Raw genomic sequence first — 25603 nt, 5'->3', positions numbered from 1 at the left:
CATCAATTACAACACTTTAGCTAATACAATGGTGGCACTGTTCCATGCTTAGTTCTCATTAAATTTCCAAGAGGGCAATTAGACTTAATAAAAAAATCCTCTTAGGGCCAGCATATTTTAAATTGCACATCTGCCTAAGCAAGAAGAGCCCTGCTCGAGGCTTTAAGTGCCAACGTTCCTCAGGCATGCAGATCTGTCATCTCCTCCCAGCTCCCGGGCAGCTTTTCTCCCCATGATGCTTCCCAGTTCCTTTCCTCAGCTGTGCCACCTCTTCCACTGACTAAACTTAATTCAATGAATGGCTGGTGAAACTACAGTAGCATCTTTTTTTTTTTTTTTAAGTCCTCTCTTACATTTTTAGTCTGCCTCATACAATGGGAGAGAAAATAAAAATAAAGTGATTTGGGTACAATCCAGACCTGGCAGAAAAAGAAACACATGGCCCATGAATGTCATCTGAGATTCAATCCATGTCATATCAGGAGATCGCTCTGGCTGAACTCATCGGATAAGTGGCCAGCGCCAGCAAACACACACACACACACACACACACACACACACACACACACGGCTCATGTTCAAACACACTCATCTGCACCTTCTTATATAAACATCATACCGCGTCCTTAACAATCCCCAGGACATTTTAAGGTAAGAATTTTGGAGTAGCCACATATTACAAAGGAATCTGCTTAGTCTACTAAGAAAAAGAAAAGAAGAAATTTTTTTCCTTTGCTAAATTACTTAGTATGTGTAAGTAATGTTAAACTGTGTGATTTGTATTTACTATAAACCACTGCATTTTCTTATGCTCTGCTCCCCCCAAATAAACAAAGCAAACACAAAACTATCAAAAAGCAAACATAAAACCAGCTAATGGTTTTGTTTCCTCTATGAAGTTAAAGGCTTGCTAAAATGTCAAAGCAGTTGAAATAGGTGCCGTTTGCCGACTCTCTAGGTCAAAAATGTAACTTGAGCTCTAGTCTTTTAGCTGGGGATACATTTTAAATTTTCTTTAAAGATTTCCTTTGCCATACTTTTCATTTCACAAGTCTTTTAAATTCCTCGAGCCTTGCCCAGTGGAGTGAAAGTCACCTTAATGAAGAAAGTAGAGACCTAACCACCATGACTTTGGAATAGCAGAGGATCTCAGCTGTAATTCTTTGGCTCAGAACCAGGGTCTAAAACCAGCCATGGGAAAAGCTGCTGACATGGAGCCTGCAATTCCCTCCATGTTTGACTTGCAAAATGTTGACATTATAACACCAGAGAGACCCCAAAATATTTCAAACAATTATGACTTCTTTTCTATAAATATTTTTAAATTGTTTTAGGAGATAAAATAACATATTTTACACTTCTTGTTTTCTTAGTTACTCTGGTTGCCCTCAGCAGCTCACTACTAGGGATTTATTTTTGGCTCGAAGGTCAGGGAGGACATTTTAAGGCACTACTTCTGCTGCTAAACTGTGTTTTCCAAGATGAGCTGCCTGGTAAGTAGGGGAGTTGACCGCTCTTAAAGCAACAAGTGACTGTGGTATCACAGAATAGGAGAAATGATGATTTCTTTCTTTTGTTGAAGCTCAAGCAAGAAAAAAAATCAAGTACTCAAGATGATATTTTAAAACGTCTCCCACCCTCGTTACGAGCACAGTTTTCTTTCTGGGCAGAAAAATACTTTTCATTCCCTTTCATTTCTCTCCTGTTCCAGTTATTGCTGTGTGAGACCTAAGTTTGAATACATGGCAACTCTTCCAATAGGAAGAGGGTATAAAGAGGGAGGGAGAATTACAGAGATGGCCAAGGAAACTCGTGACTTTGACTATATTATCCAACTATTTCGGGTGTTTCCTCCTTCAGATTTAGCCAAATGGTAATCACCCAGAGAGTAACAGGTAAAATTTATTTGAAATCTGCAATTTCCACTCTCAGAGAATATGATTAAGAGGACTTAATTCTGAGCTCTGGAAATAAGCTATGATATCCTTAGTCACAGATGAGCTGAGTGATCAGTACGTTAATAATCCTTCAGTGCAATTTCAATCTCTCTCCCAGAGCCTGAGGACCAAGAGACCTGGCTTGCCTTCACCAGAAATGCCCTCAGCATGATTTGCAGCATTTATTTTTGACGTGGAAACATCAGATGCCAAAGCTGACTACTGTTTTCCTCCTAAAAACATCCCCAGAAACGTCCTCCCGGTTTGCGATTTTAAAGCTACAACAGGTTTTCTATTTACTGCTACTTAAAACTTACCTCTTCTAATTACATCATCCAGAGAACTCAGATTTAACAAATAAAGTTCAGTGTGGTTTCAAAACACTGCGGGTGGGAAGGGAAAAGCAGAACTCACCTGGACTCCCAGAAAAAGCATCACTTGAGCCTGCCACTGCCAAGGTCAACAGGAGCTGCCAGAGATCCATACCTGTAGGACCTGCGATCATACAAAGAGGAAGAAGATAAAGCTAAGCAATTAGAAGCAGACTATTTTCATTAAAAATTGTTTAAAGACTGGCTAAATTATGAAGGAGGTGACATGCACAGCAGCTCTAGAAGGAATCTTTGTAAGTCTTTCACTGCCCTAGAGTCTCACGTTGTCATACTTTTCATGAGCGCAAACAGCAGGTTGTAATAAATTCTACTTCCGGTGGGTGCCTGTCTCAGGAAATAACATGGACACTAGGGATTTTCACATCCTGGCCGGCAGCCATAGGACCACCACACAACAAATGACCCCCACGCATTGCTTCCATAACAGGGCCAGTGTGGTTCACTTTAATCTGATCTGGAAATAGAAACTCTTCAGCAGTATCACCAAGCAAGGGGCCTTGAGCTGGACGGCCCGTAAAAGGGAAAACAAAACAACCCGCTTCAGTAGTAGTAAAACTTCTCCAGTGTGTGTCCCAGTGAACAAAAGAGCTCAATTAACACTCAAAACACTGCGCTAATGAGCCATCCTAAGGGGGTTTAACCAGAAGGCAGCAGTAAGGAGGTGAGAAGCAAAAGAAAACAAAACACTGGTGCTTCCTAGGTGGCCTCCCCCAGGACACCTGGTGTCCTTGTGGGCTTCAGGAGGAATGTGGTCTCTGAAAGGCCCAGGAATGTGAACACCTCAGACTCTAAGAAGGGTCAGTTTGTGGCTGGGCTAGCCATTTGGAATCCCAAGTGTGGCCACACCTTGAAGCCTTTGGTTTGATGAATGGGGGAGCAGATCAGCATGCCTCAGCCAGCACACACCTTTACCTGGAGGAAATGAAGCTTCTTGGGAATAAATAAACCAGGTGTCCACCTCCTGGATCTCTAAAGAGACAATTTTGGCTGGCTTAAAATGAACTCAGCAGACTGCCCTTTGGAGAGCTGTCGCTACGTCTGACGACTAACGCCAACCACTTTAAAGCTTACCTGCAATATTTCCATGGAATGACAGTACTTTACAAGTCACTCAGGCAGATCTGATCATCACACTGGGAGCTCCACCAGTGCCTCTACTGGACTTATTTTTTTGACTGCACATTCTTGACAATAATAAAATAGCCCTCCGCTACCCCTAATCAAACTGAAACGATGAACACAAATGTTTGTTTTCACAGATAGTGGAATGCTGTGTTCCGGGTAATGGCTCTGTAATTCTGAATAGGTAGTAAATGTCTCACACTCTGCACTTTCTTTCTAGACAGTGGATGATGCATCATTTTAAAAAATTCTATATGATGTTAACGTTGTTAAAAAATTCTAAGAAGACATCTCTAGGTGAATGGAATCTCCCCCTGCGTCTGAATATCCAGGTGTAGCCCACATGCATGAGGATGCCCCACATACACTGCCCCATGCGGTCGTTCATAGGACTGAGTGTGACGGCGTAGATGAACACACTTTGCCAACTGTGAGAGTTCACACTAATGCGAGTTGTGGTTATTATAACACCCATGTTTTAAATTCTTAACCTGGAAGGCTCTGGGCTCATGGCCTTGCATCATCCCCAGCTACTTTCACTGAGCATCTCTCCCAAGGTCCTTTACTCCTAGGTGAACAGGCCACTGTAATCGTAGTTTGAAGTCTCCAGCAGAAATACATAAAAACAAATACGTTATAGGTTGAAAATGCTATCCTCTGGGTAACTGGATATTTCCTTTTAAATTGTTTTACAAGTATTTTTTTGAGGAGGAAAAGCATTGAGGAACTGGATTCTGTACATAGTGCTACTTTTACTCGCCATCCCTCAACACATCATGTGTCGGGTAAGGAAGCCTCCCTCCTCTGCCACAGGCCCTCTTGATGTTGGGTTGTAACAGTGAGTCCCATTCCCAGGCAACACTGTATGCTCCCCAGCTGAGTAAGGATATGAACAGGTTTGCATTTCTCAGAAGGATGCTTCCTCTGGTTTCGAAGTTGGCAGATGCCAGAGAAAAGTGAATTTTGCTTCAGATGAATCGTAGTTGGCGCCCTCCCATTCCCAATCTTTTGAAAGCTGTCACCTACAAATGAACTTCGCCTCTTCCAAATAAGGAACTGATTATTGTAACAGTTTCTTTATGAGCCAAACACATCTCCACAGAATACATTCTATCTCACAAAACAAATTAGAATCCCCAAAGCAAAATTAACCAGAAACCTGTTTGCACACTCTGACAGCAGCAAAGGAGGTATTTAAAACGGCCATCCTCCCACATAGAAGAGAACAGTTCACTGCCAATGAGAGCAGGGCATAGGGACTCCCAACTCTAAGCCTCTAACTAGGGGACAGAGAAGAGGATAAAGCAATGTGGCTGGATTCAGTGAGGGTTAAGGGTTTCCTTAGACACTAACACTCCCAGTCCACTGTTGCTGGCTCAGTGGGGATAACTCCGAAAGCGGCCCCCTTTGCACTCCCCCCTCTCCTTGCACCCCCATAGTGAACTCTCTTTAGCGCCATCACGTGAACAGAACGTTCATTGGCCTGGGCCGATTTGACTGTAAGCTTTCCCCTTCAATGATGCAGGGCGCTGCATGGCAGCTTCTAGATGAGAGGGTTCTCTTTTATTAGGTTCTGGAGGAGATAAAATGTCCCTGGGAAAGGACAGAGTGCCAACACACAAAGTTTGGAACTTTAATCTATCAGTGACGTGCCAGATGTGAGCAGGAGAAAACCCCTTTATTTCCTTTTCCTGATATAATAATCTAACTAGAGGAAGGCATTGTTCAGAAGAATCTATTAAATTGTACCTTAGTCTATTGGGTTTATAAAGTTCGCAGTATTTTCCTAGGGAAAATCCCTCTCTAAATTTCTAATGATATTTATGCATTCTTTGGCCGTAGCCACATGGCACGATGTTCACTGGGGTGGGGGAAGGAGGCTTCTATTTTTGCAGAAGGGAACTCACACCATTCAGATCTCAATGCGCCTGAGGCATTTTGCCGGCTCCCCCTTCCTCAAGGGAGAGCCATTGGAAAAGCCCTGTGACCCAGCTGGCGTGAGTTTTAATTCTGTAAACTGCGTAGCACAGGAGGCCTCCACATCACAGCGAGGCCAATGATATACTTCTGTTCCTTGGCTATAAAATAGTCCATAAACACATGAGAAGAAATGGAGATTAAATACACTATTTTTTCCCAACATGTTAAAACCAACTCCAGGCAAAGAAAGCCATTGGTTCCATTCTCTTTAATTTAAAATTAGCAAGTATTTGTTGAACTACCAGTGGCTGCTAGCATTGTACAAGGCACACTGGAGAATATAAAAGCAATCAAAACCATTGAGAGAGAAATCACTACTGGATTTCAGAGATATCTACACAGAAACGATGAGTAGCAGACAAATTTAATGTGAAGACAAGACTATTTTGTGAAGAATCCCCACATCATCTTTATTAAAAGTAACATTAAAAAGTATATGAAGCCATACAGGAAAAAATGTGATCATATCTGGTTAGTAATTTGTCAGAGACAAAACGAACCACCACCCAAAACCACCTACACCCTCTGATTCTCTGATCTATATCAAGTACTTAAAAGGAAAATGGTCAAAAGCATCCTTAGAAGTATGATGTTAGCATTTTAAGAAGTGGGAGGAGTAAAATAATAGATTTAGGAGCTTGTAGCTCTGTTATGGCCAAGTAACGAAGAATATCAAAATGGCAGCTGAATTGATCAGAAATAAGAAGTTTTCTCAAATGTCTGTTTTACTGGTCTAGTGATTCTGCTATGGAAAGAGCGAGAGCTGATTTAAAAAACCCCAACAGAAGCAGAATAGTTTATATTGCAAAACCAAGACTCCAGGTAGATAACCTAATAAATGTGTACTTTCTAATGCTAAGTTGATTACTAATGAAATATTGCAAAACTGAATCTCATTGATTTCCTGGTGAAGCTTTTCTAAGAACTCAGCACTGAAGAAGGGGGAGGCTCACCCCAAAGGGTATTTGAAATGATCCATTCTAGTTAGCTTCAGGCACTTATTTGAACAGTTTGTATCTGGAGTTCATGTTATTATCCACTTTTTGGTGGTGGTCATTTGAAAACTGGTCAGACACAAAATGCCTTAGGTCAATTTATCTCCTTCCCATCAGTGAGGGAGAAGAAATTCACAGACATTATTGATATCATTACTCTCGCTGAGATTTCTCTCCTTGAAGGGATCCAGTGGGGAATATAGGACGGGAAAGTAGTTTAAATGTGTACAGTATGAGGGGAAAAATAAACTTTGGGAGTGGTGTATATAATATGTCTCCATTTTTATAAAAAAACAAAAAATAGAGCATATATGGTCACCTGTGCTGACCAGTTCCGCTACTACCAGTCACCTATAACTACTGAGTACTTGAAGTGTGGCTAGTGCAACTGAGGAATTAAATAAGCTAAATTTTAATTAAATATTTCAAGTAAATAATTAAGTATATTAAGAACAGATTGGGTATGTAAACCTTTCTCAACTGTACATTTTATAAAACCTAAGTACAGATCAAGTGTTTCTGATGAAAAGTTAGGATCTAAATGGAGATGTGCTGTAAGTATAAAATATACATGGATTTTGAAGGCTTGGTACAAAAAAGGATGGTACAAAAAAATATTGGTACAAAAAAAATTTCAATAACGTTTATGTTGACGATACGTTAAAATCGTAATTTGGATTGTTGAATAGAATATTAAAAACTAATATCCATTTCTTTTTTTTTAAATGTGACTAGTAGAGAATTTTAAATTACATACGTGGCATTATATTTTATATTTCTAATTGACATTTATATATATACTTTATGGCTTATATGTTTGTATCTGCATTCAGAAACATTAGACTGTTACAGGAGCATATCTGTTTTCATAAAAACAATACACAAAATAAAATTGCATATTTGTAGTGACATATAAAATCATTATGGTTATGTTTTCAGAGGTCTTCCCAAATGCAGAATGATGGGGATAAAAGATTCATGGAAGACTCAGGTAAGATTATATTTATAGAAGTTTTTTTAGGGTACCCAGTGTGCCTTTGTTTACCTTTAGAATGTGACAATTCATACTGTATCTCTCTTTGAGTCACAGCCGGTGGTGTACTAGTATTTAACAACTGTCTCTCTGGAATAATAATTTTAAAAGGGCCATGATTTGTAGCTTTTGCCAATCTCTGTGGTATAAATACCTCCACCAAGGCTGATTTTAAGCTACCAAGTCACTTAACACGGACTCACTGCATCACTGACATCACTGAATGTGGATTCAGCTGGACCCAGCACACCACCAGCTGGGGAAGTAAATGACATTCTCTAGGCTCCAGGTGAGGTAACAGGTACAAAGATTAAACAATCTGCTGACATTGACACAAGAGGTAGGAGACAGTGCTGAGTGAACCCTGGACACTTGATTTCATTTGATGCCATCTGTTCCACTGTCAGATGGTCACATTTAGTTAATAATCATTGATAGATACTTTCCCAGGTCTATAGAAATTACCATCAGACTCTACCTCAGATGTTATCCTTGCTCTTCACCTATAGAGAGGGTGAGCTTAGGGGTTCAGGGCACAAGTTGTGGATCAGGTTCAAATCCCGGCTTTACCAAACCTCAGGTTACTCATCTCTAATATGGAGACGATAATATTATTCCTCTTTTCATGAGAAAAATCAGGAGTCAACTGAATGAGATGTTGATTCAAAGCACTTGGCCTGCCCTCTGCATATATCAATACTAGCTATCTATTACACTTTCTGATACTAGTGATTAAATAGCCCGTTTTAGGTTCCCATGGGATTGGGAATGGGGCCCTCATTGTATGTCCTGGAAAGGAAGTCTAGGGACATGGTAAAGCAATCAGCCACAATACGTGAGACTTCACTCTTCAATCAAGCACTTACATCACATGAGAGTCCAGGGGAGGGAAAGGATAATCATAACGTAATGTGGACATCTCCCAGGATAAGGCAGGAATGCTGATCACTTCTGCTTAGGTGTACAGGCAAATGGCACACCTTCTACATGGAGGCCCAAGTGTGGGGGAATAATCCAGAGACTGATTTTTCCCCTAATCACTATCTCATCTACTGTAAGAAAATTACACGCTGCTGTTACTGGGTCCAGATCATTTGTTTCGTGAGTCATGCGTTTCTAGAGCTGACAATTGGGTAGACGAATTCCATCAATAAGAGGCTTGGTTTGAAGCCAGGACTCTTCCTGTGAGAACACAGAGAAGGCAGCTGGGTTATAGGAGCCTGGGTCTCCACCTCTTCCTTTCCAGGGAGTGAGAGAATAAGGGCCATTTCAACACCACACACTTGGTGCTTCTCCTATCTTGGTATGTGCACGGGCATTCTGTCGAGACTGGGCCTTTCTTGGTGCATGGGGCATTCTGTTTGAAATCAGTAGGACCCAGTGGCACTTTGAAACACCTCGCCACAAAGCTAGACCAAACCCACCCAGCCTGATTTACCTGGTGCATTCACTGATGCATGATGCAGGTGTAACTCTTACATGGAAGAGAAAATCAATTGCATAGGTGGGTGCTTATTTGAACCATATGTTCTGTTCCTTTTTATATCTTACAGCATTGCACCTTCCAAGTCATTGTTTTCCAAAATAGAATTTGAAAAAGCAAACCTCTTACTGGATTTCTGCTATCTCACTTTCCACAAGTGGCTCTTTTTTTTTAAATGATCTAATATTTTATTACTGTGATAGATCACATAGAACACGGAGAATGTACCTTAAACAAAGTTGAAGATGTTGGAGTATCTTCCAAGACTCTCGGATGGAAGTATAGGCTTTGTTTTACCTGATTTAACAGGAAATAGATGAGCTGTTGAAGATCTCACAGAAGGAAGTTTTCAGGTAACAAAAACATTCAGTATCTTGATGAGATTATAATCTGACAATGTTTACTACACTAACTCCCAAGTACTGAAGTAGTCACTCACATGCCCAGATTATATAGAGAGCAAAAGTTGGAAGAAACTTTTTTTTCCTTTTATCAAGTCCAAAGTGGTGAAGTTGTTCTTTTAGGGTAAACAAGTTGGGAAACCAAGAGTGAGGCAATGTGCTCTCCTGGGAAAAGCATTGCTAGAGAAGGAGTCAGAAATCCCGTGCCCTGGACACAGCCCAGCATCACCTGATGTGGCGACTCGGGCAGTCACTTCATGACTATGGGTCTGTCCCCTCACCTACACACCATACCAGACTTTTGTGATATGCCAAACCCCACGCAGTGCAACGTAATGAACAGCTGCCAGGGACAGAGGACTTCTCCTGTCCTGATGCTGCTGGGCTCCTTGTCTTTCTCCTCCTCTAGCTGTGAGCAAACCGGGGGCAGGAGCTGTGTGTCACTCACTCTTTTATCCCCAGCAGCTAGCCCTAGGCCACACAGAGTAGATGTCCCCTCCAAAATCTGCCAAGGAATCAGTGTGTTGAGTGCCTTATTACTTCATTCGTTCCCTGCAAGAGACCCTCATTTTAAAACTGAGGAAATGAAAGTTCAGAGGAGCTTTGAGAAGTTAAGGGGATCCCACAAGCTGAGACGGAATACTTCTGGGTCGGGATCGGAACCGTCTCCAAGGCCTGGGTGTCTTTGCCTTTGCCTTCCCATGCTTCTTTGAAAATGCTAAACTGGGTCGACTAAACACACAAGTAGAGTACCAGTGAGGCAGGCCAAACTACAGCGAACAAGAAAAAGAGAGAGAGGAAAATCTGGATTTGCATTATGGACAAGGGTAGGCACCACAGTACTTTCCAGTACTTTGGGCCTGTCAAGGACGGTGATAATTCATAAATGCTGACATTGCAGTTTCTTTCGGAGCAGAATTGTTTAAGGGATATTCATCTGTCTGTCTTACAGCCTCCAAGAGCACTCGGTCTACTTTTGGGTACATGACTTAAGAGGTATGAAGTGTGCCCTTTCCATGACACGGGGGCATCCCCCCGCCTCCTTTGATTCTATATTATAAATAGAAAGAAGTCTATTTGGCCAGACTGACTGGCTGCCAGATAGATGGCAAACACGGGGCAGATCAATGTCACGTCTCATCGCCAGGAAGTTTACAATACACCACTTCACTCTTCAAGATCACAGAAGGTGTAAGAGCTTGGCGTGGACCATTCATTGTTAACTGCTTTAATAGAGCATGTTCTCAGGAAGAGAAATGTCTCACCGAAATATAACACCAGCCACAGATGCCAGTCGTATGTGTAATTTTAAATTTCCCAGTAACCATATTAAGAAATAAATTTTAATTATATATCTTATTTAAGCCAATATGTACAAAATACTATCACTTTATCATGCAGTAAATATGAAAAGTATTGAAGTATTTCATACACTTTTTTTTCATAGTGAGTCTTTGAATCTGGCGTGTATTTCACACTCACAGCACATCACAACTGGCACCAGCCACATTTAAAGTGCTCAAGAACCATGCGCAGTGAGTGGCCACCCCATTGGATGGTGCAGCTCTGAGACACTGAGATTGGGGAGGTCCATGCATCCAGCTCCTGACTAGTGCAGAACGTATCTGTGTTTATTATTGCTCATGAGCAGACCAAACCGCTGAGAAGAGACCTTTAAACTTCTTTTGCAAGGTCTAATAGTTTCTTAAAGTCCTAGAAAGAATTTTGCTACCGAAGCGAGAAGCAGGGAGTTCCAGACCTTAACACTCATTTTGCATATAATTACTGAGCACTGAACTCTACAAATAATTAAACCATAAACCTAGCACCAGATCTGTCACTAGGTATGAGACTTGAAGTGAATCATTTCTCACCCTCAGCCTCCTTATTTCCAAACTAGCATGTTGGGAGCATATCAATAGTTCTCAGCCTTGGTTGTGTATTAGACCTTACAAACAAATGCCCTGGCTTTACCAAAGGTAAACTGAGAATCACTGACCTAATGCAAATCAAATTTGCTATGATTTTGAAATCTTTGAAAATAGAGCCCATCTGCCCCAAGCAGCCTCAGCTGGGTGAGGGGGAGAGAAAAACATCATTCTCCCCCATTTAGCCAACCAATAAATGTATTTTTTGTAACACAGAACCTTCTAAGCCAAGGGGTTGAAATGCTGAAATATGAAGGTAGGATCAGAAAATATTATCCTACGAAATTGCGAATAAAAAGAATATGTGTAAATAGATGAAACCAGTCATCCACAGATATGATCACTCCAATAAAGACAAGATATCATTTCAAAATGTTGTGATGAGACTGGAGAGGCAGAATGCTAAAGAGGTCCCCCCCCAGATTATCTTCTCTGGTTATTCAAACATTAACCTAGGTATTTCTCTGGGGGGACTTCACAGATGTAATTAAGGTTACTAATCAACTGACTTTAAAACAGGGAGATTATTCTTGATTGTCTGGGTGATTAAATGTAATCACATTAGTCTGTAAAAGCAGGAGGGGAAGTTAGTCAGTGAGATGTGCAGAAGGGGAAGTCAGAGAGGTTAGAAACTCGAGAGGGACTTATCTTGCTGTTGCTGGAGGGGCCATATAGGAAGCATGAGATGCAGTGCAGGCAGACTCCAGGGGCAAAAATAGGCTCCCAGCTGACAATTAGCAAGGAAATGGGGATGACAGTCCTACAACAGCAAGGAACTGAATTTGGTCAACAACCTGAATGAACTTGGAAGCAAATTCATTCCCAGGACCTCCTGAGGGTAATGCAGCCCTAATGACAGTTTGATTTCAGCCTTGTGAACTCTGAGCAGAGAATCCAGTTACGCCAGCCTGTGTCCAGACTTCTCACTTACAGAACTGTGAGCTAATAAACGGGTTTTTATAAGCCTCTAAATTTAAGGTAATTTGTTTTAGAAGCAATAGAAAATGAATACAGTCTTTAAAAGCCTGTTATAGAGCCTGAGGTTGACTTCTTAAACATCAATCAGGAAGACAGCTATCCAGCCATGATTGAAACATAGCCATAAGGAGAGGGGACTTTTAGCAGAGCACAGAAATTTGGAGGCAGAAGGGACTTTAGAGATAATCTAGTCTAATCAATTAATGTTTGAGGAAGAATGCTGAAAAAAATAATTTATGGCTTTGTCTCATCCAATTACTTGGGACCAACGAGAAGGTCCCAATACAGAGACAGGTACAATAATTTCCAGAGCCTGCTGGTGCTCTCCCTTGAGGGCCACACAGTTCCCTCCATTGAGACTCTACAATTGCCACATGACCTTCTGATTCTTATCTTGTTTTCTGGGCTCTCTCTCCTTCTGGAAAACTAATACAATAACCAGCTGAAATGAAACTGCTTCACAGCTCAAATGGAGAATAAACAAATGTATTGGCATTCTGGTATATTGGCCCATCTCACGAGGTTAGCTAGAGTAAATTGAGCCCCTAGAGTCTAATCACCTCTGGGTCAGTTGATGCAATTTATTTTCGAACACATAAATCTGGACACAAGTTGATCCCAGGGAAAGTGAGAAAGCCTGAGAGATCCTGTCTAAATCAGTTTGCTGGCCTTGCTTCTCATCTTAACCTCAGGTCAGACAGGAAATTAAAAACAGACAATGTGTCAATGTGAAGGTAAATCAAAATCAAGGTCAAAATCTATGAAAGACTAGGGTCAGGAGAAGATAAGGGCAAGGAGTATGTGTTTATGGAGGAAAAGGTCGTGTGGAGGGGAGGACAGGCTATCTTTACATTTCCCTGTAAATCTAACATCTTGGCTCAGGAGAGCTTGTTTTCGGTCCTCCTGAATTAAATGTTCAAGTCCCAGGAGCCTCATGTTTACCACCCTAAGGGACCACCACAGCATAACTCTGGAACCTGGGACTCAATGACCTGGCCGTGTTTCTCCTAAATCAGTTGGCCGGTGGAAGAGGGTTGGAAAAAGGCTGAGCCAAACCCTGAACTACTATTGATTCAAGAAGATGGTCCACCTATCCAGAAGTCAAAGGAACAGACACTAAAATGCTTTTCATTGCATTCTGTTTGAGAGAAATCAGTTATTTCACATCTTGGAGAACAGTAATAAAACACTCATCTTCCCATCAAACTGGAAAGTGATTCAAAGGAATTTTTCCACTTTCAATCACTTGTGATCATGTTACCAGTCAAAACTTTACTTCCAAATGGAGAAGAAAAGCTACAGGGAATCCCCAAGGTGGCAGTTTACTCACAGCATCCTGTAAATGTTAAAGAACCAGAGGACAGGTGCCTCGGACACAGGGAGACAGTCACCTGGATGCCCATAAGCATCTAAAATCATTCCTGTCTAAACTGAATGAACTCACATCTCCTACCTGCCTCCAGTCCCCACCTCATGAACAAACAGCTTCATCTCATACATTTTCTAATATGTTTAATGAGATTAGGGCTCCCCAGTTACCTGTAACTCCAACCCCGTCATGTGTCACTTGTCACCATGAGGGGGTGATTCAACCTCAGAATTCTCTCTGGAATGTACCTCCTCCTCTCGCAATGCTCACCACACTTCTCTAGACTTAAAACATCCTCCTTCACGGCCTCTATTCCTTTACCTTCAAGGCTGCTGCCGGACAAATCCTCGGTTTATCTGCTCTTCAAAAGCATGCTCCAGTATCACTACCTCCATGAAGCCTTCTACACTCCCCTGAGACTGACCCGTTCATCCTCTACTATAAAGTGTGCCCCGACATGGAAGTCACAAGGTAACGAATCCCTGTATGTGGAATAAATGAGTCCTCAGTGCCTGCGCTGCTGTAGGTTTCCTCAGGGCAAGACACAGACTTTCCTCATCTGTTTATCTCTCTGCGCCTACTCCCACCAAAATGCGTTGCAGGATTTGATGAGTGAAGAGGGCGTGTGTGTGTGTGTGTGTGTGTGTGTGTGTGTGTGTGTGTAGAGGTGTGTGTGTGTGTGCGTGTGTGTGTGTGCGCTTGGCGGGGGGTGGGAGGGAATACTGGTGGCTGTAAGGTAGGTCAGAGGCATTAGAAGTTCTTTCCCCACCTCAAGAGTATCCACATCATCATTCAGGTTTGGGAGAAGTTAGTTTGGGTAAAAGAGAGCAGAGGGTAATTTAGAGGTTAGGGGATGGGCCTATATAACCTGAGAGCACTGGATACAGGTGCAAGAGATTTTCACAAAGGCAAAGAAGGTCACAGTTACCCAAAATTCTGCCGAGAATCTACCTGAATGGCTGTTCATGCCAAATAAAGGATGCACTGCTCTTCTGGAAGGCGGGAGAACTCAGGTACCCATAGGTCAGCGTCTTACCCTCAGTGCCCTCAGGATCCCCAGCCAATCTCCTCTCTCCTTTTGCAGGAGGGACAAGCAGAAAAAGTCAAGAGAAAAAGAAGGAAGTTGTGTGCAGGTGGCTTTCTGCTTCCCTTTTACCAACTGCATAGGACAAACACGAATCACAATTTTTTTCCTTCGAAAATTATTTCCCATGCTCACTAGATTATATTCTTCAAACTGAAACTTTACATAAATGGCTTTCCTAGTTTCTCTATTAATCAGAATGTCTGGAAGCCTGAGTTTGGGGGTCGGGGGGACCACTGGGGAGATAGAATCACAGTCAGAGAGCCTGGCGGCTGGTTGGGGCCCTAATGACCATGTTACCATAACGGTCTCACTTTACAGATGAGGTAAGCAAAGCCTAGAGGGATGAAGTGACATGTACAAGATCCCACTGCTGGTTACAGCCGAGCTGGGGGCAGCATCCAGGCCTCCCGTCCCCAGTCCAGTGGGTTTTTCAGTACTCCCCATCGTCTTCAACCTGTCACTCTATTTTCAAGGAGCAAAAAGCCAACTTACCCTCAGGCTCACACGTGCTGTCACATCTAATGTCATTTATCGTTAGACATTCAGTACAAACAAATCCTAACAAGTGCGGACATGAGGTGAGCCAGGCTCTCCTGGCCTTCCCCAGCTCCACAGGAGCTGGGCTCCCCTGGCCACCTTCTTGAAGTAGGTCAAGAAGCACTGGATTAACCCAGAAACGAAATTTACTCACAACCAGCCCTCAAGTCTGGACCAAGCTGAGCCTAAATTTCCGAGAATAATCCTGGTTAGAACCTTGCAAAAATCTATTCTCCACACTGACACCACAGTGATCTCCTTCAACTGCAGCTCGGCAGCCTCTGTTTCAAACTGCCCAGTACAAGTGACAAATCCTTAACAAGGTGCCTCCGGCCCTGTGTGATCTGATCTGGCCTCCTTCACCTTTCCATGCCCATCTTCTACCATCTCCCCAAACCTCCCCCTTTCCTCTGTCCATGGAGGAATCTTCTCAGAAGGTTCCAGGCTGTTCACACCTTCAGCTCCTCTGCCTCCTGTCCTCTTCCCACTTCATCCATCTCTGCCACTCATTCCCGAAGACTCAGTTCAAGGTCACTTCAACTTAAATGTATTTCGAGCAACGACCTCCACTCCCTACCGGGGGAAGTTCAGTGCCCCTCCTCTCTCCTTGCCAAACCTCTATCATAGCATCATGAGATGCCCACTACTTTCTCATCTCTCCCCTGAGGGTCATCTCTGTACCCCCTACTACCCCAAAGTACCTAACACGCTCAGCTTGAAATGAATTGCTGCAGAAACGAACAGAGACCCCTTGACCTTAAAATCGATGTTTTAAGGGGGTAGAACACGTCCTTCTGGTGAAAGTTCAGCTGAATGCTTTTTAACGAGATAGAATAAGTGATGTTGCCCATCACACCATGGGACAGCTTTAATCAGGTATGCAGGAAGGAACCCGAAACATCGGAGTAAACCAGCCAAGATATACGGCTAAAAGTACAAAAAGACAAAGACTTATTTTCCTTTTCTTCAATGTGCTGACAATCCCCAAGACTTTAGAAAACCTGGAATAAAATGCAAAACAAACATGCAATTGTGGTGTCACTTCTTCTTTACGATACTCTTCTAAAATATAAACTGACTGTTGAAATGTAAAACATAGGCCAGAATTAAAACCCTGAAATGTCTCCTGAGTGCAAATTATTATCTCTGTCGACTTTCTCAAAATGTACCAGATTCTTATATGTGCAGAAAATGGACTTCAAAGACCCAAATTATATCTTAATGGTGATCAGACAGGGAGGAAGGCAGTCTGAGGCTTTGCCTAATCAGAGTATTTTATAAGCTGCAGGACAAGAGAAAGAAGTTTCGCTCAGAGTAGAGAGAGAAGAGCAGAGGACAGCAAGGAGGGAGCAGGGAGAAATGAAGCCAGAAGAGGGAAGAATGAGGTGGGAGGAGAAGGAAAGCAACCAGCTAAGCCAAGTGGGACAAGTTGGAGCTTTACATCTAAAAAGCTCACAAGCAAGGTTAAAAAAAGGAAAGAGAGAGAGACAGCTAGCTGACTCTCAGCCTTTTAATCAAAGTGAACAAGAAGGGAAATACTAACCACCAGTCCGGCAGATATTCCTGAAATAGAGGCTGGATTTTTGTATGGTCTCCTCCAGGCTTTATGGCAAGAACTTTTAAATTTCCTTTTTCATTCAGTCATGTATGCAAGCAGACCACACTATACTAATTTGGTTAAAACTGGCGGAGAGGGTGGGGGGGTGAAGGAGGAATACGATAAATGCTTCTTGGTTACCGCTTGGCACTTAGATTCTTGGTCTTGCTGCTTTCCTATATAAACCTTCGCAAAATCCTCCCCAAATCAATTACATTTTCTCCCTCTTCCTCCCTCCCAATCTCTCTCTCTCTCTCTCTCTCTCTCTCTCTCACACACACACACACCCTGGTACCAGAAGTGCAGATTAAAGCACACAGCCCATTGCCTCACATAACGAATCCCCTGACCTTTGCCCAGTGCTTTTCTGGGCTCTGCCAACTGAAGTGAAGGCCAGGCCTGGCCTGGAGTCTCATGAGACCCATCACGATGGAGCCAGCCAGGCCAGCTGAGAAGGCCACGCGTCAGAAACTGACAAAGGCTATGAACTGGAAGGGCTGAAAAAAGTGACAGGCTTATCTGAATCTAATCCCACGACTAAGGAGTTCAAGAAGGGAAGCTCCAGGAGGGCAGAGGTGCCCATCATCGTGTTTACTGGTCTCTTACTGAAGTATCCCAAGTGCCCAGAGTGTAGAATGTTGAATATTTGTTAAATGAAGGATAAGTGATTGAATTTGAAAACATTAGTGCCCATTGGAAATCCTAACAAACTTAACTTTAAATGTTTAATCATAGTATAAGTGGCACAAAATAGCTGACTAGAAAACTGTTAGCACCATCTACACATTCATTGTAGGATATTTTGGTAGATCAGGCAGGAGGACACAGCACTTAGACTATGTGGGGTTTGTTTGTTTCTAGTCACCTTGTAGTAGAGAGAAGTAGGTCTAAGAAAAAATACCCCAAACCAAATAAAAAGCTCAAAACACTAACCATTTAGTAAATTGCATACACGAGCAACCCGAGAAACAGAAACACTGCTCTCTAGCTCTGCAGCTTCACCAGATTTCTTGTAGCTTCTCATGGGTTAGAACAATAGCAATGATTCCCATCACTGAGTGTGGGTTGAGCTGCGGTACACACACAAGGCTACATGACTATTATTTCTGTGTGACCAACAGTCCTGTCCATGCTTCCCACAAAAGAAGACTGTTCATGATTGATGACCACAGTAGGAATTAGCAAGGCCTAAAAGACTCCCTCTGCCTGGCTGGCTTTCCTATGCTTGTGTGCAATGAACCATTCTGTGACATGCGATACATACAAAGCCCTTTAACATAAAGAACCCTCACAGGGGAACGTTCATTCGAATAGAGGAGTTAACGATGACTAGATTTGAGACTCTCACTGACTGTGAGTTGGTGGTTTATTTTGGATGTGTAGAAACAGCCTCTCTGACAGATGTTTCCAAAGCTAAACTCAGGGGTCCATAGATACCTCATCCCCAAACCTTGTTTTCCTCTAGAGTCTGCAACACAAACCAGAAATCTAGGAGTTACCTGGATAGCTTCTCTACCTCTTCTGCCCCCATTTCATCCATCAGCCTTACCTCTTCAGTATCTTTTGACTTCACTCCACTCCCTTTATCTTCTCTACTGCTACTGCCAAGCCCTAGCCATGATCTCTCACTTAGACCTTAGGAATGGCCTCTCAACACTCACTTGGGCTTCCTCCAATCTATCTTTCACACAAAAATTACATTTTGAAACAAATATGATCATGGCATCCCTCTGAATACAACATTCAAACGACTTGCCTTGTTCATAGGATCAAGACCACAACCCATAATATGAACTGATAGTTACTAGTTGTCCCCCAGTATTCACTCTCCCCACTTTCAGTTAGTAATAGCATCCAGTGAAAGATGACATTTCACAGCACACCTTGTAGCCACCAGGACGCGAGCAGAAGTGGCGTAAGCATCTTTCAGGAAAGTGTGTATTCCTTTCGCCTCCCCTTCTCCACGCCCACTGGCTTGACGGTCTGGCTCACCAAACACATGGATGAGGGCATCTAAATCTGTGGAACATTTCTGGAACTCACTATGAAGTTGGATCTCAGATAATGAGCTCGTTTAAACACTGGGAAAGGACCAACTAGTCAGTGGTTTTTTGACCAGGCAGCCCAGAGCTTTCCAGCTTATTCTTGAAAGAAAAATTTTGTTTCACCTAATTTTTCAGGCTCAACTGAAAAGAAGTGGGAAAGAGTAATCACACAAGACATGTAAAAGCACAGGCTTAAATTTTATCCTCAGTACCTAAAAAGAAAGAAAATTTACCCGAACACATGACATTTTGATCTGGAATTTTTTTATGGACCTTAGGAGATACTCCTTCCTTTTCTAAGAGAGTTATGAATCCTAGTGTGTTAAAATCAAAAGTATTTAGAACTTTAGAATTTGTGAGTAGTGTTATTTAGGGAATTATCAGGGCCCACAGAAATGACCATCCTCAACAGACAAGTGATATTTTGGTCTATTAAAGAAAACAGGTGATACTCTGTCCAATCCTATTCCAAACCTCAAGTTATTAGGGTATTTATTAAATAAATAAAAACAGGCAATAAATAATGGTTACACAAAGAGTAGGGAAGTGTAGGGCCTTAGGGAAAGATCTTTCTAGGTCTTTGTACCCAGCCCTCCCAAACTAAGCTGTATACTGAGCAATGTATTCTGAAATGGTGTTAGTAGGACAAACAGGGGGCTTTCTGCTTCAAACAGAATTTTATTCATAGAGACTTCATATTTAGATATTTATACCAAGAGCACGAGCTACATCAAGAGTAGTACATGATGCTGGTTTGCAAAATGATCATTTTCCCCAGAGCCAATTTTGATTATTTTTTCTGATTATAAATCTACAATACTTGTTTTGTAGAAATGTGATAAGTATTAACATAATGTAAAACGAATTTTAGGTTCCTTTTCTGTCACTCTCCTTCTAAGAGAGTTTCTTAAAAAAAAGTTGAAAACAGGCCCAATGCAAAAAAGTTGTCTTTTTTTATTTTTCTTTTTGCATTTAACATTAGCGTCTCAAATATCTGCCAATTAGATTCCCACTTTTTCTAGGAAATGCAGCTGTTAGCAATTCTTTGTTGATTCAAATGAAATCAACCTGGGTCAGCTAGTATTAACTGATTAGATTGAGAATGAAGTCCCAATACTAATGGCAGACCAATAACAAATGCTTGAAATTAAATGTGGGGTGACCGACCCAGGCAGATTCTACTTGCTTGGAAAGGTTACAAGTAAGAGGAGCGGGGAGCTTGGGGACATCATGAACAATCCATGAAGGATCCATGAAGTACTGAGAGAGAGAGACAGGAGGATGACTGGGCACAGCAACAGAGATCTGGTATCATTATAGTAAGTCCCCATTAGATGGAGTTACGTGGAAACATCCTCTCCGTTGCTGGCTGAAAAAGCGTAATCCTCACCCAACCCCAAAGCAAAACCAAAATAAAAAACTGATTGTAAAATGTAATGGATGCATTAATTAATATTCCATCATATGCCTATTTAGATGCCAGTGCTTTTCAAACTGAGTGTTAACCTATAATTAGGCTGTGGGATCAATTTAGTGGGTCAAATACAGCTTTGTCAATTTGTTTAAATGAATGTAATGGAATGGTGCTATGGACCAAACATTTGTCCCCCTCCACTCAAATTCCTATGTTGAAATCTAATCCCCAGTGTGATGGTATATGGAGATGGGGGCCTTGAGGTGATTAGCTCAGAGCCCTCATGGTTCCAGAGAGCTTTCTCCACCCTCCTGCCATGTGAGGACACAGCAAAAAGACAGCTGTCTGTGAACCAGGAAGTGGGCTCTCACCAGACGCTGAATCTGCCGGTGCCTTGATCTTGGATTTCCCAGCCTCCAGAACTGTGAGAAATAAACTTTTGTTGTTTATAAGCCATTGAGTTTATGATATATCTGTTATAGCAGCCCAAAGAGACTAAGATAAATGGAATGGAATGGGTGGTTTTGTCACCTGAAATTTTTTTAATGTACGTGTATGACTATTGGCTCACAGTGAAGACCTTATTATTTCGTACTGTGGATAGTAGTCAAAAAGTTTGTAGCCCATTGATATAGACTGCTTCTAATTTTTAAATATCATAAATAATGGTACAATAAACATCCCTTGGCGGGGAGGGGATTTGGCCTGTATTTCCATTTATTGCCTAATGGTTGATTCCCCGAAACAATGTTGCTGCATGAAAGGGGTAAAACATTTATGAGGTTTTTGATAGATATCACTCAATGCTTTCAAACTGTCCTAATTTAGACTCAGACCAGAACAGCAGTGAACTTTTATATCAGCGTACAATTGTGAGCAAAAATTTTCTTTTCCTCCCATCATTGTTAATTTGATGGGTAAAAATGATCTTCCACTGTTTTAATTGACAGTTATTTGAAAATGAGTGAGGTTAATTCTTTGAAACATTTAATGTGAATTATCTATATATACCCTCCCTCCTTTTTTTGAGTTCCTTTCTTTGTTGGAGCTCCTACCTTTTTTTTTTTTTTTTTTTTTTTTTCCGGTGCGCGGGCCTCTCACTGTTGTGGCCTCTCCCGTTGTGGAGCACAGGCTCGGACATGCAGGCTCAGCGGCCATGGCTCACGGGCCCAGCCGCTCCACGGCATGTGGGATCCTCCCGGACCGGGGCACGAACCCGTGTCCCCTGCATCAGCAGGCGGACTCTCAACCGCCGCGCCACCAGGGAAGCCCGCTCCTACCTTTTTTATTTCTGCTCTTTTACACATTTTTTTTTTTTATTTTTAAGGGAAAGCTTCCTAGTTATTCTCTAGGGATGAAGGTGTAGCAAGAAGAGAAAATGGGAGAGAATATTTCAATCAGCTTGATTTTGCCAGGCTGATATCAGACTATGCTTAGGCTTTTAATCCTTGATTTTGAACCAGCTGCATGATACAGTATATTAACCTTAAAAATGACTTTAAAAAATAACCAGGGCCAGAAGTGTAGCCAATGTGCAAGTTTACACTTTGTACTTCCTCCTCTGTGTCAAATACTTCAATGGTAGGTTTATTATTTTTTTAAATTAAGACAGTAGTACTGGAAAATGTGAAAGAGCAATTATAAGCCAAGGAGGGCAGATTGAGAAGCTCCAATATACATATGATGGGAGTTCCAGAAGAAGAGAATTTAACTCAACTGCAAAAAATAAGTTTTGGAAAAGGTTATTATGGATAATTTTATAAAATTAAAGAATGAAGTGAGTTTTCAGATTAAAATCAAATGTAATCATTGAGTAGTATAAATGAAAAGTAAATCCACTCTAGGGCATCAGGACAAAGAAAAAATCTTTAAAAGTTACTTTAAATAAGAGGCAGACTACCTAGTAAGAAACTCAAATGGACAGGTAGAAGATTTTCTTTCAGCAACAACAGATGCCAGGACACAAATTAAAACCTTTAAAGTGGTAGTGAAATAACCATCATTCAGAATTTGATACCCAGCTAAGCTCTCCCTAAGTCTTCTGTGTGGGCGGGGACAGGGCAGGAGGTGCATGAAAACTGAGAGTTTACTATCCAAAGATTCTAATTTAAATAATTACTGAAGGAGCTATTTTGCAAGAAGACAAAAATCTTAAATAAATGCTGAAGTTTTTGTCTCTTTAAAAAAAAAGACCCTCGGGGGCTTCCCTGGTGGCGCAGTGGTTGGCAGTCCACCTGCTGATGCAGGGGACACGGGTTCGTGCCCCGGTCTGGGAAGATCCCACATGCCACGGAGCGGCTGCGCCCGTGGGCCATGGCCACTGAGCCTGCGTGTCCGGAGCCTGTGCTCCGCAACGGGAGAGGCCACAATAGTGAGAGGCCCATGTACCGCAAAAAAAACCACAACCAATTACTCCAGTTATACTGTAGCTATTGACTCATTTCTCTGCTTCCCTTTAAAGTAAAACTTTTTGAAGGAATTGCATTATATTTCCAATTCATTTTTGTCTATTTTCTTAAACCCACTGAAATCAGACTCCACTCCCCACCACTCCTATTAAATACCTTTTGTCCTGGTCTTGAATGACTTCTATTATATACTGCTAAATCTAGTAGCTATTTCTTAATCATCTCATTTGACTTGTTAACAACATATGACACAGTGGCCTACTCTTTGAAATACTATCTTAGTTTGATATTTGGACACCATTCTCCATTGGTTCTCCCACTCTACTGGGCTCTTTATCTTGGTTTATTTTGCTGTGTCCTCTTCATTTTCTCAACCATATAACACTGGAATACCCCTACTTGGAACTGGAATATTCCCTACTTCTCCTCTCCTCTTTTTCCTATCTACATTTACTCCCTAGATGACCTCATTCAAGGTTATGACATTAATATCATCTATGATTATGTTCTCCAAATATATAACTTCAATTCAAATCTCTTTTTGAACTACAGGCTCATATATCCAATGACTAATAATACCCTTGGATGTTTGATAGGAATCTCAAACTTATAAATCTATAAACAAACTTCTGGTTTTTACCCTCCTAACCTGCTCATTCTGCAGTCTTGGTCATTTCAGCAGTATCACCCTCATCCTTCCAGATTCTCAGGCCTTTTACTCATACTCCTGATCAATCCGTCAACTAATCCTCTAAGATATACCTTCAAATTATATCCAGAATGGGATCACTTCTTACCATCCCCATCTTTATGAAGTCCCTCATCCAAGCCACCAACATTTCTCATCTGGATTATGATATTAATTTCTTAATTGGTCTACATGCTTCTGGTCTTGAATCTCCTTATCTCCAAATACATAAGCCACCAACACAAGATCTTGATCTCACTAAAACAAGAACATATCAATTCTTTGTTCAGGACCCTCTGATGGTATCCCATCTCACTTAGAGTAAATGCCAAAGTGCTTATAATGGTCTGAAAGTCTTGTTGGATTTCCCTCAACCCTCACCCCCACTCTTACCCACTCTCTGCCACCATTGACCACCATACATTTTTTGCTCATTCTACTCCAACAACACTGGACTCTTTGATGTTTCTTGATGCCCCCATACAGCATATGCCGTTTTTCCCATATAGGGTACTTTCCTCTCAGACTTCCTTCAAGTATCCATTCAAATATCACTTTATCTGTGAGCTCTTCCCTGATAACCTACATCAGTAATAACCTTTAAGCTCTTATTTTTCTCCAGAGCACTTGTCTTTATTATATAGCTGGTTGTTAACGTTTTTTCTCTCTCCTCTTACTAGAATATCAACTATATGAGTTCAGGGACTTTGACTATCTGTTCACTGCTTTATCTCCAAGTACCTACAACCATGGCAGGCCAATAGAGGGCATGCATTAAGGATTTATTAGATAAATAAATAAATGGTGAGGAAAAAAAGATAAAACTTGATGGCTAATTCAACTAAATATTGCTTGTAAAAACAATATTGACCACATTTCCTATTGATCAAAAAAGATGAAAATAAATTTAGGCAATAAAGATATGGGAGATAGTAGACATCTCAAAGGACAACTAAAATGTACGAGATTTTCTACTTTGTTAGAAGGATAGATGATGCATGTGAAATGGGAACACTAATGGTGCTTGATGTGGGAGTGAGCAGCCTGACTGAGAGGTATGTGAATACATGGGCATGTGGTGAGCACTGACGATGTGGTCATTGCAGCTTCTGCTGCCTTAAGAGTCAGTGGGTGGTGTTGGGACCCACACCAGGGAGGACTGAGGGGTGTCACGCCCCACCAGAGAGCCTAGGAAGGGAGAGAGAAGCTGAGCCTGATCACAACTCTTAGAAAAGCGACAGTCTTCACAGAGTTAAAAAATAGGAAAAGGAGATGTTTTAGGCTTATGTTCTGGGGATGTTTTCATTCTCAACAGGCAGAAAATGGAGAATCCCTTTACCTAGGTAATGACTCTACTTGAAATAAAATGAAAGGCAAACCTTTGCATGTTTAGCTTTTCAAAGAAACATTTCTGAAAAGTAATTATTTAAATCAATACCCATAAAAAGCACGTCTACCAAAATATGTTTTAAGACTTTAAAAAACAAAACAAAACAAAAAAGACGTAGTAATACATACAATTCAAGGAAGATTTAGACCAGAAATGCAAGGGGAGTTCACTATCAGAAAGGTCAATATATTACCAGAAAGGTCAATATGATCTTCAGCATTAATAATCTAAAGGAGGCAATCAAATGGTTACTCTAACATTACTATTACTAATTTATACTTATTTATAATAAATTCTCTTAATAAACTAGACTTAGAGAACAGTTCTTTTAATCTGACAAAAAATAGGTCATCCCCAAAACTACACCTAGTAGCATAGTTCAAGTGAAATTTTTGAAGTACTCTCACTATAATGAAGTACGACATAAAAATGCTTATTATAAAGGCATAGTATTTACGTGGCATGGTATCCTATAAGGATAGGGAAGTTGAAAGCAACAGAATAAAAAGCGTATATGAGAAAAGCATATATAGAAAAGTCCAAAGCATATATGGGATCTTAGTATACAACAGAGAAGACAGTAAAAACAATGGAGAAAGAATGAGGCTTTTCAGTAAATGCCGTTGGGACTAGTTTTTCATATGGGAAAAAAAGATTCATGCTTTACACCATACACTAACTCATTAACTCCACATAAATTGAAAGTCTACATTTTTAAAACAAAACTTTCAGAAGTAAATTAAAACACTTTAGAGTATAGGAGGAGTTAATATAAAATATAAACATGGAGGAGAAAATGATTTCTTAAGCAAGGCACAA

General features: G+C 41.3%; 1 protein-coding gene across 4 annotated transcripts in view; it reads right to left on the bottom strand.

Moving 5' to 3' along the window:
• The window catches only part of GHR (growth hormone receptor), a 272691-nt gene that overhangs the window by 152047 nt on the left and 95041 nt on the right, over nucleotides 1-25603 (bottom strand). For 3 of the 4 annotated variants that reach the window (XM_067730609.1, XM_067730610.1, XM_067730611.1), the window contains exon 2: nucleotides 2352-2432. In XM_067730609.1, the coding sequence (XP_067586710.1) occupies nucleotides 2352-2421 (70 nt within the window). In that variant the 5' untranslated portion in view covers nucleotides 2422-2432. Of the gene's footprint in view, nucleotides 1-2351; nucleotides 2443-25603 lie in introns of those variants that run through there. The other variant, XM_067730608.1, reaches the window with a different exon arrangement.

Source organism: Pseudorca crassidens, chromosome 3 (assembly GCF_039906515.1).
Source record: "Pseudorca crassidens isolate mPseCra1 chromosome 3, mPseCra1.hap1, whole genome shotgun sequence".
Lineage (NCBI taxonomy): Eukaryota > Metazoa > Chordata > Mammalia > Artiodactyla > Delphinidae > Pseudorca > Pseudorca crassidens.
The sequence above is the reverse complement of the archived record's forward strand: the minus strand, read 5'-3'. Positions and strand labels throughout refer to the sequence as shown.